The sequence below is a fragment of the Sesamum indicum genome, linkage group LG6 (genome assembly GCF_000512975.1).
Source record: "Sesamum indicum cultivar Zhongzhi No. 13 linkage group LG6, S_indicum_v1.0, whole genome shotgun sequence".
NCBI lineage: Eukaryota > Viridiplantae > Streptophyta > Magnoliopsida > Lamiales > Pedaliaceae > Sesamum > Sesamum indicum.
In genome coordinates, this window is record NC_026150.1 from 7,080,197 (window position 1) to 7,094,834 (window position 14,638).

Here is a 14,638-nt window from a genome sequence, read left to right on the forward strand (position 1 = left end):
AATTGGAAAATTTTATTTTTGGTCCCATACTATAGAGGGTGTTGCACTTTTAATTCTACAGTTTACATGCTTAGCATATTTGATCTGATAGAATAAAAAATTATAACATTTTTGGGTCGATAAATAAAAAATTGTAGCATTTCTAGTCTCAATTGCTACAATTTCTTTTCGGTGAACGTTACACTTTTTGTGCCGCACTATAAAAGGGTGGTGCATTTTTTGTCTCTCAGCCTATGGACTTAACACATTTGGTCTTATAGGCAAAAAATTGTAGCATTTGGAACAAAAATGCTACGATTCTTATCCTAGCTATGAGATCAAATATGCCACAATTTTTATCCCGTAGGACCAAATGTGTTAAGCCTGTAACTGTCGGATCAAATGTGCAACACTCTCTATCATGTGGATTAAAAGTGCAATTTTCTTATTCTTCGTAGTCTATAAAATCAAATGTGCTAAATCTGAAAACTGTGGCACCAAAAATACACCAAAACTGTGTGTATAATTTAAAATTTTATGATATTCAATTAATTATGTGAAAGAGAATAAGAATAAAGCAAAAAGTTAATTTTAATCGATAATTTCTTAATAATTTCTATTAATGTTAAATTTGCATTCATAGAATATTATTTATAAGAAAAAATGGAGAGAGGGTAATTTTGTGTAATAATCAAGTAGTTACTTTAACTTCCTCATCTATCTATACTATTATAAAAAAAAAAAAAATTAGTATACCAACTTTTGAATACTTAAATTTATCGTTTTAATTTATTTTTTTCATTAAAAAAATTATTGGTCAGAATAGTAATTTCGATATTTTTTTCTCTCAGCCCACTACTCTATGTTTCTCTCATCTTGCTTCACATTTCTTTCTTTTTACAAACATTTATCTTTCTCATTCCTTCGCAAATTTCTTTTTTTTCTTCATTTTACACCACAGTAATTTTTTATATGTTCACGGGTACTACGTGCAACGACGATTAGTACTTAATAAATGATATATATAAAAAGATAACGTCAATATAATTTTTTCTGTTCTTATTTCTTTTCTCTCCTTTTATGTAATTTAATGTTTTCTTGTTTTTTCTCACCCACTCATTATTTAGAGTCTATATCTCATCTATTTATTTTTTAAAATCATCTTATTTTACATTATATATATTTATTTTACTTATTATAATATAATAAATACATTTAAAAAGTACTTAATTCACATAGAAAATATAATAAATATCTTTAATAATATTAGGTGTGGGCACCAACAACGCATAGTATTAATAATAATATTTTTAAAATAAATTGCATCGACATCATCAAATTTATATTTAATTATACAAATACTTTTTATCTTTTACAAAATTATAGATACAATCGGGAGCAAAAGGAGGAGGCCCAACTGTCTGAATAATAGCAATAGAACCCTCCGCCCCATGTCCCATTCAATGTCAATGCTCATTTTCAATGGGACGTGTTTGGAATCAATTCTAAATGAATTATTGTACAAGCGGGTCCGTAGTTCTTGAATTTCGCTTTAAACAAGTCTGACTGATGCAGTCCAAACTGGTCCTTTTCCAATTATTGAGTAACATATGTATTATGACATTTATATTCAAGGATAATTTTATTTTTTATTCCGTGAGTTAGTCACTGAATCACTTTTCTTATTTTATGTTTTGATCTTATTAATTTTATTTTTCAATATTTTTTTAAATGATCAAAATTGGTTTTGATCATTAATTAACAAAAAAGGTCCGTCTGTTATAGTTTAGACGATCAACTAACGATCAGGACTAACTTTGATCACTTGAAAAAATTTGGGATCAAAATCGATGAAGTCAGAATACGAGGTACCAAAAATTATTTAGTGATTAATATAAGGAACGAAAAGTTAAATTATCCCTTTATAAACCTTGGTAATACATAAATTTTGTGTTATTTCGAGTGTAAAATGCCATTAAATATTGTGGCCTTTAAGATTGAATATTACCATACTCAAGTTCTAGGTTCGAATTTATCTATGTGTGTTGATTTCGACATAGTTAGACTTTGAGTGATGAAGCCAAAAATATATTCAAAATAGCCTAGAAAATAAGAGAGAATGAGAGTTTGAGTGTGATAGTTTGTGTTACCAAAATAATTATACTATGCCTTAATTTATAAGCGTTCGTAGAGCAAGATTTGAAAGTTAATTGCGGAAAATTCAGTACCATTGTATAGTTGCGTGTGTTAACTTTGTAATAAAAAAAGAATAGTAAAATTTAAATTTATATAGACGAAGATATGACCGTTTGAGAAAGCATTGTCCAATCTACCCGAGTATAAGGGATGCAGTTACTTGCTGACTAAATAGTCAATTCTTTGGAGTTATCTGAAGGTTTTTTACCATGACATGTCTCAACATGTCAACCACCCGTACGACGAGGTTTCCCTGCTGTATGATGTATAGACATGTTGTAATGAGCTTTCTTCTTAGGCCTACCAGATTAGTAAAGATATTATAGTTTTGTGAGGTAAAGGGCTTCATTGGCTGGACGGGCTATGCCTGCTTGGATGTTCGGCTGGAGGTGCCCCTCTTTGCTCATGAACTTCTAAGGGTAAATATTTGAGGGGACATCACGCATAAAATATCACACTAGCCAATCTATCAAATCAAATACAGGCTTTCTATATCTAGAGCTCGTTTATTTCGAGTGATGGAATTAGGTTAGTATAGACTAATGATGGATTAAATGTGCGATGAAATAAAATTATCCCAATATATACCTTATTTGCTTGCATCAATAAAATTTGGGATTAAATTAATTTTATGCTTACCATTTAATCACTAACAGAGCGGGCCACGGCCTTAAATACGGGCCGTACAAAATTAAAGTAAACAACTAATTAGTTAGAATTAAGCGAGATATCTTGGCGTTGGTTGTTTTTTATTATTTCATAAATAGTTGGTTAAACATATACATCTAAATTAATTTTAATAATTAATATTATGTATTTGTGTCGTTCAATACATTATTAAAAATTTAAAAATGATTGATCATTATGGTACGTAGTACTTGTGCGCACCCAATCAAATAAATAGAGTACATATTTCAAGAAACAAAACGAACATAAGATTAAGCGTGGAGTAAATAATGAATACGGAGTTAAAGTAGAGAGACGTATATGATAGTAAAAAATAAACTTATAATTAAAAGCGAAATAAAATATGAACATGAAGTAAAATTACAAGAATAGACATGATAATAGATTGTGAATTGGCTTGTCGACTATAAATTATGCTGTATATTCTATTCTAAGTAATATATACGCACTGTGTGTATATAATCTTCCCTTAAGTTGTATTCGGATTGAAAAATGTAAAATCATGGATCTCAAATCCTTGATAATAAATCCTTTGAATATGTTTGGATAATTCTAAATTTAAAAGATTTCAAATTCTTCCGTTTTAATTTTAAACTATGTTACGATGAATATGGATGAATTTCAAATTCTTTTCAAATAAAGTCATTTGAATCATTTTTTCGGATCCAAATCTATCAATCCAAATACACCCTTAAATAATATAAATGGTGTAATCAATTATAATTTCTATTACTATAGATATCAAAATAAATCGTAATATTTATTATATTTTTTGAATTTTTTTTGAGTAACTTATTAGGCTTTGTTAGGTTTCTATTTTCAGGTGTTTTTCTTTGTTTTTGGTAAATAGAGAGGAAAGATAGAGAGTTTTGTGTTTTTTTTAATATTTTTATATGTTTGATTTTGGTGTTCTCTTTTAATATAACATAAAGTTTTTACTGAATTATATGTCTTGTAAAGACATAGAACAAACATTTAGATATTTTTTTATTGACTTTGGACATGGAGAAAATAAAAACAAATAATCTCAACTATTAAAATATTTTTATGTATTTCAATTGCATTATTCCAGATAATGGATACTTTTTCACAATTTTAAATTGTTCAGAATGAATTTTTTTGATATATTTTACTAATTATATTATTACTAAACTAATTAGTAGTTTATATTTATAATAATAAATTAAAATATCTTAGTATATTTTAGTATATTTATAATATAGTATACATTGTACAAATCTATTTTATCACTTATAAATTTATATAAAAATTTGGTGATTCAATCTCATGATTTAATCTAATAATAATAATAAAAAAAAATATACCAAGCTTGAGTTCCACAATAAAAAAAATAATAATAATAAAAACACAATCTAATAATAATAACAAAATTTAAAAAGTTAAGTAATAGTTAATGTGGAAGTGTTGGGTAAAATAATTCAAGATAATTGTACCGCTCCTCTCTGAGGTTTGGTATAATTAACACGTAAGCCTCCTGTGCTTGAAAATTTGTGTCTAGTACCTCTGATGCTTGTTTATGTCTAACAAACAGACCATCCCGCCAGTCAAAACTTATCAAATTCATTGATATTAGAAAAAAAAAAGTACGTATTACCCCGATCGACTAACTACTAATCTATTGCAAGTCAGATAAATCTTTTCTAACCGTTCTGATTAGAGAATATTTGTTAAATGGAAAAAAAATTTGTTTTATCTGTAATAGGTCAGTAAAAAATCGTCTGGGGGTAATTATACATTTTCATTCAACTGTTTTCCTAATATCAGTAAATTTCATGAATTTTAATTGATAGAGGGATTTGTTTGTTAAACAAAAATAAAAGGTCAGGTACTAGATATAAATTTTTATATAATAGGAGATTTAATATAATTATACCAAATCTCATAGAAAATCAATGTAATTATTTTAATAAATTAGTGTCCTATTAATATATTATGAAATTATCTAACCACCCTAATGAGTGACTGAAGTGTACTATTTTTAAAATATATGAAAAAACAGTTGGGATAAAAAAATTATAAAAGCTCAACTTATTTACAAAAAGATGCATTGCCCTTCTCACTCTTTTACCGTCTGATCTAAAGTGAAGGGAAATAGAAAAAGAAAAAGTAAAAAAAAAAATAAAGAGTGAAACCGAAGCACTCAAAAAAAGTGAAAAAACAGTGGGGAGAAAAGCTGACGCTCTGCCTACACCACCCGCCAAACCCAAACCCTCACCGCTTTTCCAGCTTCTTCCTCCATTCCCCATCCCCCAACAAATCTACATTGCCCCAGTATTTCTCAAATAACTAATTTTAATTAAGAAAAAATTGAAAAATCCATAAAGCTCGATCTATCTGAAAATTTTCAGCGTTGCTGCAAAATCTTGGTGGATTGAAATTTCCAGGGTTGTGAAATTTGATTGAATTTTCGGGACCCATGTGGCTTAGACGATCCAAATCAAAATCTCGGATCCACAACGCGCCGCCCCTCAAATTTGCCTGCAGTTCCTTCAAGGATATCGAAAGCCTCGTCTCCGGTGACGGGTTCGTCGCCGCCGGGGCCGAATGTACTCTTTTTTCCCCTACACAGCCTTCCATTTGCCACCGGAGCCGCAGCGTCAAGCCCATCCTCCGCACTCTATCCCATCCTACATTACCACTAATTGACGCGCCCGGGGAAGGAACCGAGCCCGATATTCGGATCCCAGGTGCGGAGAAAACTGTAGTGGTGTATTTCACAAGCCTTCGGGTCGTTCGCCGCACCTTCGAGGACTGCAAGACCGTCCGATCCATCCTACGCGGCTTCCGCGTGTCGATTGACGAACGGGATCTTTCAATGGACTCGAGGTTCATGGCCGAGCTGCAGAAGATCCTGGGTCAGTCGGAAAAGTCCAAATTGGCCCTACCCAGGGTCTTCATCGGTGGCAGGTACATCGGCGGGGTGGAGGAAGTGCGGCGTCTCCACGAGAGCGGCGAGCTGAAGAAGTACGTGGAGGGGCTACCGGCCGCGGAGCCCGGTACATGCGAGGCGTGTGGGGGTCACAGATTTATATTATGCCTAGAGTGCAGCGGAAGCCACAAATGCTACAACGAGAAAGCTGGCTTCAGGAGTTGTACCTCATGCAATGAGAATGGTCTAGTCAGGTGCCCCTCTTGTTCCTCTGCACCCCAATGAGCCGTTTTGTCCATTGATTCACCCTTAACCTCTTACTTAGTAGTGTGAATTAATATTAGGTTTTAGACATCAAGTTAGGACAAGGAGTTTAAGATATTGATGCATCGTGGAAAAGCACCCAATTTTATGTCATTTAGCGCTTTCCATTCAGCATTTGATGTTAGATATGGGCTTTGCTTTCTGATACGTGTTTAGATTTTGACGTAGGTTTTTGTGTTGATTTTAGTGTAGTTATTTTCTGTAATTTAGTGGCCAAAATAAAAAGCCATAAGAGAATCATGTAATGCTTTGTTGTTTTCTGGTGTCGTTTTATGGGCACGTTGACAGTGATTCTGTTTTTGAGGTTTTCACAATCTGGATAATTTTGATGAATGTTTTCCCAGACGGTATTGATTTAATCAAAATTGTAAGTTCGTATAACTGTATAATTTTGTAGAAGTGATGTTTTAAATCTGTTCTTTTGTTACTTTGATTCTGCTTGATCAGATGTATGAATCTCTATTTGTTTGTACATACACATGCACCCACTCGCACGACCCCAATGGGTTTATGTTAGGTCCTAAAGATTGGGGTGTCCCCTTGTAAATCTCTGTTGCTTTCACCTTCTTCTTTTCATTTGGCCTTTATGTTGCCTTTTCTGTATAATCTTCTCACTTGGAAGAACATATAGTAATGCTGGATATAGATGTGTCCTATTTGACCATCTTAGGAATGAATGGATATGATGATGAAGAAAAAGATGAAAAGACAAGCTCAGAAGTTGAATTAAGAGCACCTCGTCCCCACTTTACCGTGTTCGCATGACAACCTATTTTGGAGTTTTCTTTCCTTGCTTGTTTATTGTTATTCTTGATTTTTTTTCCTTTTCTTTTTAAATATTAAAAAGGCTTCTATTGATGAGTAGCCATTTTATAAGTTGAGTGGAATGAGATTCCTGCATGTTAGTGTATAGTGTATATCTACATTCTCTGAACTGTTTCAAGAACTTTCTAAATTTGGTGCTAAAGGACTCTGAAATTGAGGTACCAAGGGCTGGTTTCTGTTTACATTCCAAGATCTTGCAATCAGTATTTGTTGATCGATCGTGATAATCATTTTCCTTGTTTAGGGCAAATAGGAAAGGTTTAGTCCACCCATGGCTGTATATCAATGTAGTCACTTGCAAGCTTTATGAGCTGACTCTAGTAATATATGTGTCCAAATTGTTTTTCTCTAAACTTCCTGAGCTCGAGTGAAGTTCGGGAATTCTGCGAGCTCAGCTCGAACCTAGATTTCATGTTCAGTAGCTGACAAAACTTGGAAACTCTTAGTTATTTTAATTCAACTGTTTCAGTTTTAAATGTATCTCAATTATAAATATATTATCAGCTCTGTTATCTTTCTCCAAATGTGTAGCCTCATCACAATCCTCACTACCCTATTCTTCTTCCCGTAAAGCTTCAACTCAGTATCTCTATGGAATCTCCTCAAAGTTTTTAACTGCTCTTAAACCAGCACATTTTCCATCGTTAATGGCTTTTAAATAATCCATTCTTAGTTTGCAAACACGATGTCAAGAATATGATGGGCGTAAGGAATATAAGATTGATGAAGCGAATTCTAATACTATCATCTGTAACAAAAAAATGGGCTGCTTGGCATTTCCATCCACTCTCATGAAGGTTATGGACCTAGGGAGAGAAGATGTCTCATAATCTCTAGATTGCAACAAAGCCGTAGTTAATCTTAGAAACTACTTGTAGCACACTAGAAATGTGGTTCAAAGAGCATTAATTGATAGTAGGAGTTTGGAAATCTTGAAAACATGAATAGACTTGAGCTACTTCATCTCATGTACTCATTTGATATTGGTCTCCGCTCTTATGCTTGTTCGTACTTGGCCTCCATTCTTGTACTTCTTTACTCTCCACCTATAGTCTTGTACCTGTTTGAAAATTCTGTCATAAACGGGTAGGGAACTACCTAGCTCTCTGCCTATGCAAAGCATTGCTTAATGTACCAGAAAGAGGACATGGCCAGAGGGTAGGAGCCTGCATGGTGGGTGTATGCATATGTGGGTTGGCAGTGGGGGAATCGCCTAAATAGATATAATTTTCTGCCAATGAGTTGCTAACTCTGTGACTGAGATTGTTGCTGGAAGCTGAAAAACCCATGATTAGTTGAATCTTCATTCTTTTAGACTAGAGGATAGTACAGAAGTTATAAACCAAGTAGGGTATGGTGTGAGAGATTTGGGTTGGTGGTAAAGGTGGTGCTTCCGGCGGTGGAATTTCACAAGAGGTGGCGACTATGTGGACATGATATTGCATGGAGTGGGTGTTTTTTCTTTTCTTCTTTCCTTCTTTTTACCAATACTATTATTACATTAGACTAATAGCCATTGTTAATGTAGATCAACACATTGGTGGAATTCGAACCTACGAACTTATGGTCATAGAGAGTCGGCATCGCCACTTTTTGTTTCGAAGATATGAATTTATAAGATTAAGCAAGATACAAGGAGTTTAGAAGGTCTTGTAATAAGTGTAAGGACATTTTGTAATTTTACTTAACCGGGTCGGGTTCATAAGTGGGCTGGGTCGATTCATGGGCCTGAGTAAAAACTTGGACCTTGGTGATATAAGGGCTTTCTAGTGGGGATTGGGTTTGGGCCTTCCAAATTAATTGGTCATGGGCCACATACATTTACAAGCATCTATACCTTTATATAATTGAAAAACACCCTTTTAGTATCTTCAATTATTTGGTCTGTAAATTTATATTAATTTTTTTTATTAAACCCCATTTTTCTCTTTCTTTCCCTTATCGACTTCCCATTTTCTCTGTTCTCAACTTTCATATCCCTATTTTTTTTTATAAAAAAAAATCCACATTTCTTTTTCTTCTCTAATTTTTTCAATAAATTTTCATGACTTTCTTATAATTTAAGTATATTTTATTTAATTAATTAATATATATTTTTATACCCCAATTATCAGTTGAAATGAAAATCATTCAAACCGACAAAAGCAGAGAATAATAGCAAGGGCGCTTATAAAACAATTATCATATGGGCTTGGAATTTGAAAAACAAAGAGAGGCCAATTAGTGCAGCGATGAAGGCCCATCATTCACTCTAATTCCTCTCCATTGCTTTTTGCACTCTATCGTTACCATCATTCAATATACGGCAATACGCTCCAAAAAGGCCGTTTTTATCGAGAAAAATATAAGCAATCCTTTTATGATATCGTAAAATAGTAAATTATCCCCTTATAGAAAATTAAATAGTGATTTATCTTCTTATATTTTTTAAAATACAACAATTTACCCCATATAATTTTTAAAATGAAATAATTTATAGGAAAATAAATTATTATAATATTTGTATTGAGGGTAATATGCTCATTTTCAATATCACAGGAGGATAAATTACTATTCATCTGTTTTTTCATCATATAACTGATTCAATTTTGATCGAACCAAATTCTTACTATAATTTCCCCACATATACCCTACCTTCATTATAGTTTCAAAACAAGGGGTTAACAGTGCCAATTTAAAAAAAAAAAAAAGAAAAAGAAAAAGAGGAGAAGATGAATCCTTAATTTATTGATGACATGGATATCTGTGATGTTAAATGACCCATAGTAGATGGCACCATGCATCTGCCATACAACAGCATCATAAAGCCATGCAAAGGAGCAACTAATTCTCGGTTTGATTGCACCTTAATTCACAATGTGGGTTTTTTGTATCTCTCCAAATATGTTCCAAGTACACTATAAATATTTTTAGATGAATGAAAACTTGGCCAAAGGATGGGAGGGCACGATTTTATCTTTATGCAGGACGAGTACAGATTATTAAATCTATTCTTATTGCCTTTAGTATCTATTGGGCATTCGCTTTTATTCTACCCAAAGGCATCATTCCAGAGATAGAAAAATGATTGAGGATATTCTTATGAAAGGGATCATCTGCTCGAGAGTATGCAAATGTGGCATAGGATTGTGTATGTCGTCTTATTGATGAAGGTGGTCAAGGGATTCAAGATATTGTTACTCTTAACAGTGCAATTATGGGACTCAAATTGTGGCAGATTATTTGCGGCAACCGAGCTTCTATTTGGGTTGATTGGATCTATCATACACGCCTGAGAAAGGTTACTATCTAGACGGCCCCTGAGCGAGGGGGTTCTTGGGGTTGGAAGAAACTCCTTCGCTTACGGCCACTTCTCCGGCCTTTTGTTCATTATTTCATAGGGGATGGAACTATTTTTTCGTTATGGCACGATCCTTGACATGATCTTGGTCCACTCACCGAGTAGTTCCCGCAAGGCCCTCGACTTACAAACACTAAGGAGACGGACAAGGTTGCGGTTTTCCTTCTAGATGGGCAATAGTGTTGGCCCTCTATCACTGACACTCACTCCCTACAGCTCTTGCATTCCCTTCCACCCATCCATGGAGGGGCTGATCGTATCCTTTGGCGGTCAAGAGATACACAACTAACAGTTACTATGATGATTCGTTCACTACGGGGTGAAGGGCTCAAGATAGGTTTGTTTTCACTATTGTTGGACCGCTTCAAAACCCCTAACATGCTTTTGTGTTATGGCTGGCGATCCTTGGTAGACTCTCTACTATGGATAATCCTTGGTTGGTCATCTTAATAATTTCTGATTACTTTGTTTTGATAGTGCTGATGAGACCCACGATCATCTTTTTTTTCACTATACTTATTCGCGTGGCTGTTTGAGGGTGATTCGACGCACACTTCAGTTCGATTGGCCAAATCGAGCTTGGGCTACAAACGTCTTATGGGCTGCTTGCAGATGGAGAGGCAAACACTATGTTTCTACGGCCTACCGCGCTCTTTTGACCTCGTGCGTGTACAATATCTGACGTGAGTGCAACATTAGGCTATTTGATGGAGTACTCAGAGATACACGCACTGTGGGGGCTGATGGTTCGAGATGTGCAGCAGAGGATTCTTAGTGTAAAACTACCTACTGCTATTAGCACTTGTGCGCTTTACCGCTTATGGCAAATTCCTTGGCCTGTCGAGGAAACCGTTTAAATTAAGCAAGTTGTATTGTATTATTGTGCATTTTTTTTTAACTTAATGAAAATTACCTTTACTGAAAATTAATTGATCTACTTTTGGTTGATTATAGAATGTGCTCGTCTGGAGAACAAGCCCGCATCACAAAGCACATCTAGGCTGTGTCTAATATATCTTTTTTCTTTTATAAAATTAAATACATAATAATAAAATAACCCTTGCAAATTAAGTCAAGTGCCGATCAAATGACTATTTTTTGGCCACATTTTCTGTCGAGAAATGGTGAGAAACTTATCTGAAACAAAAACTAAAATTTTGGAATACAAACATTAAGAAATGAGTAATAGTAAATACAAACTTAAGAGACCAACTACATTATTTAACCTTTATATAACAACTTCTTATTTATTATGAAAAAGAGTATTTATGTAAGGATACAAATGTTTTTCATAATAAGAATAAACACCAAAGAGATTCTCAATCTTATATATTTAATATAATCATAAATTGCACTTACTAGTATTATTTAACTCTAGTATATTATAGAAAAATAAAAGTACTTGAAAGTACATTATATAAATAATTATCTAATACTAATATTAAAATAAAATCAATTAGTTAATAATTACTCATACTAAATTTTTTAAAATTTAATAACATTGACAAATCTAACTTAAAATTTAAAGTTTAGATTAGTATTTAATTTTATATATTATTCAGATGCTATTTCATTTTAAATTTTACTGTGCCTTCGTAAATTAAAATTGTCATAAAGTATTTAAAAGTTTGTTCCAAGAAATCAATCGCTTAGAAATATTATTTGTCTATTTATTTTTTAATTTAATATATATTTATCTAAGTAGTTTAGAGGTATTAGGATTTTAAATAGTCTTTTTTCATATAGAATCTTATTCTTTTATAACTAATTCTAGCTTATTTTTAAAAAAGACTACTTAATTATTTAAATTTTATTATGTCCTAGTAAATTATTTTTTCCTTAAAGTATTTAAAAATCTCTTCTAACAAATTAATTGCGTAGAAATATTACATGCTTATTTATTTTCTTTAACTTAATATATTTATACTTGTCTAAGTAGTTTAGAGATTGTAGGATTATTAAATAGTCTATATTCTTTAAATAAAATTTTATTCTTTTATAATTAATTCTTATTTATTATTAAAAAAATATTTAAATAAGAATGTAAGTGTCTTTTACACTGATATATATAATATAAATTTGGATAGAGCAATGATATTTAAGATTTCCACAACCTTACTTTCATCATCCCACATGCTAAGTCATGGGCCATAGGACAATGATGCTTAATGATTAAATGTACATATTTATATTCAAAGTAAATTGGATTAAAAAAGTACAAGGCTTTGTTGTCTTGGGGAATATTAGAAGAATATTGAAATACTAGTGCTATGATTGGGGATTCATTATAGCTACATCACATTGTTCATGTTCACCTACTATATTCCTATAATGTCCCTATAAAAATTCGGGCGCGGATCAGATTTGATCGAATCATATCAGTTACATAATAAATGTAGTATGCTCGTTATGTAACAGTCAGTCTATTTAAACTGCAACAATCATATTACAGATGCAATTGGTTCAAATTTGATCATTCTGATACAGAATTTTACCGAAAAGAAGCTAATGACATAATTCCATACTTGCATCTTTTTTTTTTTCCATTTTTCGATTTTCAAATCAATTTTTAATTTTTTTCTTTTTTGGAAAAATAAGAATTGGGAGGTAATTTAGTTCCTATATGCATGTTTACTTGAGTTTTGAAGGTGCAACTTATTATAAAATGGAAAATATGAATTTTTATCACGATTAATTATTATGATTAAAAATAAAAAATTATGATTAATAATAATTTCCGTCTTTGTTTCAGTAACTGCAATCAAATATTAATCACAACTAAAATCATGAGTGCTGTAGTTCGTAGCTAAGAATCACAGCCAATGTGTTCTGGTTGTAGCTAAGAATTAAAATGAATTTTCTGCCAGAACTAAGATCATGAAAAATATTAATTAACCAAGATTTAAACTTAAATTTTCATATTGATTTTTCTACTGTAATTGATAGTATTAATTTGTTGTGATTTTCTAATTGTATTATTTAAAATGTATAGAATAATCCATTTATTTTCGTAGTGCTACTTAACAACTCGACATTAAATAATGGAAAAAGTATTATTTTAGTCCGCTAAGTAGGCCTAATTTTAATTTTAATTCGATAACTATATCCATTTTTTTTTAGGTCCAGTAACTTATGGAATTGCTTACTTTTAGTCCTTTGGCAGATTTTCGAATAATTTTACCCCTATGCAACTTTTGAAAACCAGTTTTAGTCCATATGCACTCATAGGGGTAAAATTATTCGAAAATCTGCCAAAGGACTAAAAATAAGCAATTTCGTAAGTTACTGGACCTAAACAAAAATGAATATAGTTATCGAATTAAAATTAAAATTAGATATACTTAGCGGACTAAAATAATACTTTTCCCTTAAATAATTCTTAAAAATTACCACTCTTGTATTTGTATATTATTTTCTCAAAGTATGATTGAAATAATTAATTGGAGTGAAGATATTGTTTACATATATACGAGTTCAACATTGGGATTAAATTAGTTTTTTAAAGAAAATAGATCTTAATCTTTTTTATTTTTTACTAAAAGAAAAAGAGTTTTTTCAAACTCAGAAAAAATATTAACTACATATTATTATAATAAGAATACAATAAAATAATCCTTCATCGATACATTTTATAATTTTTGTATATGTAACGTCTATCTATTAAAGATAAAGGTTAACTACAATTAAAACTCGTTTAAAAATATGAAATTATATTTTTTGCACAAAGAAATTTTAAAACTTACCTCTCAAAAAATTTACTATTTTCGCTTGACCTCCTTTCGTTAGGATTTGGAAAAAAAATGCTAACATTAGCAAAAAAATATTACATATATTTCTAATTTTTATGCCTCATTTAACGTTCCCATGTAATAATTTTATACTTATAAGAGAAAAACATAATGATTTGATCTTTTTATATATATTGCATTTATTTATTTATAAATACAAAAATATACATGAGAACATTAAATGGGGGATATAATCGAAAAATTATGTAAATTCTTTTTTGCTTGCATTATTATTTTACGTTCAAACGCTAACGAGGGGTCAGATATAAAGTAAAAATGTAATTCTTAAAAAGTAAAATAAAAAAAAAGTGTAATTTTATATTTTTAGGAGATTAAATTTAATTAACTCTAAAAGCAATAAAGAATGTAATAAGATTCAATCAATTCCCTACTGATCTCACATGGCTACACGTGTCCACACACATGACGACAAAAACTAATAAGCAGAAAACAAGCGCATACGCTGAACCTGGCGTGACTCAAGAAACGGTGAAAGAATCCAAAATCTCAATAGAAACGCGACACCAAAACATAAAGGAAAATGCTGATCTAATCAACATATGATGTCTTAGCTCTATGGATGAGGTTAAAATATAATAAATATATGTC

At 31.6% G+C, this 14,638-nt stretch overlaps 1 protein-coding gene across 1 annotated transcript; it reads left to right on the forward strand.

Moving 5' to 3' along the window:
• Positions 4,919 to 6,457, forward strand: LOC105163942 (uncharacterized protein At5g39865). The gene has a single exon (XM_011082479.2). The coding sequence runs from the start codon at positions 5,300 to 5,302 to the stop codon at positions 6,035 to 6,037; it is 738 nt and encodes a 245-aa protein (XP_011080781.1). The 5' UTR covers positions 4,919 to 5,299; the 3' UTR covers positions 6,038 to 6,457.

Bases quoted from the DNA above. Each gene is read 5' to 3' on its own strand.
- LOC105163942 (XM_011082479.2), top strand. From the start codon at position 5,300: ATGTGGCTTAGACGATCCAAATCAAAATCTCGGATCCACAACGCGCCG.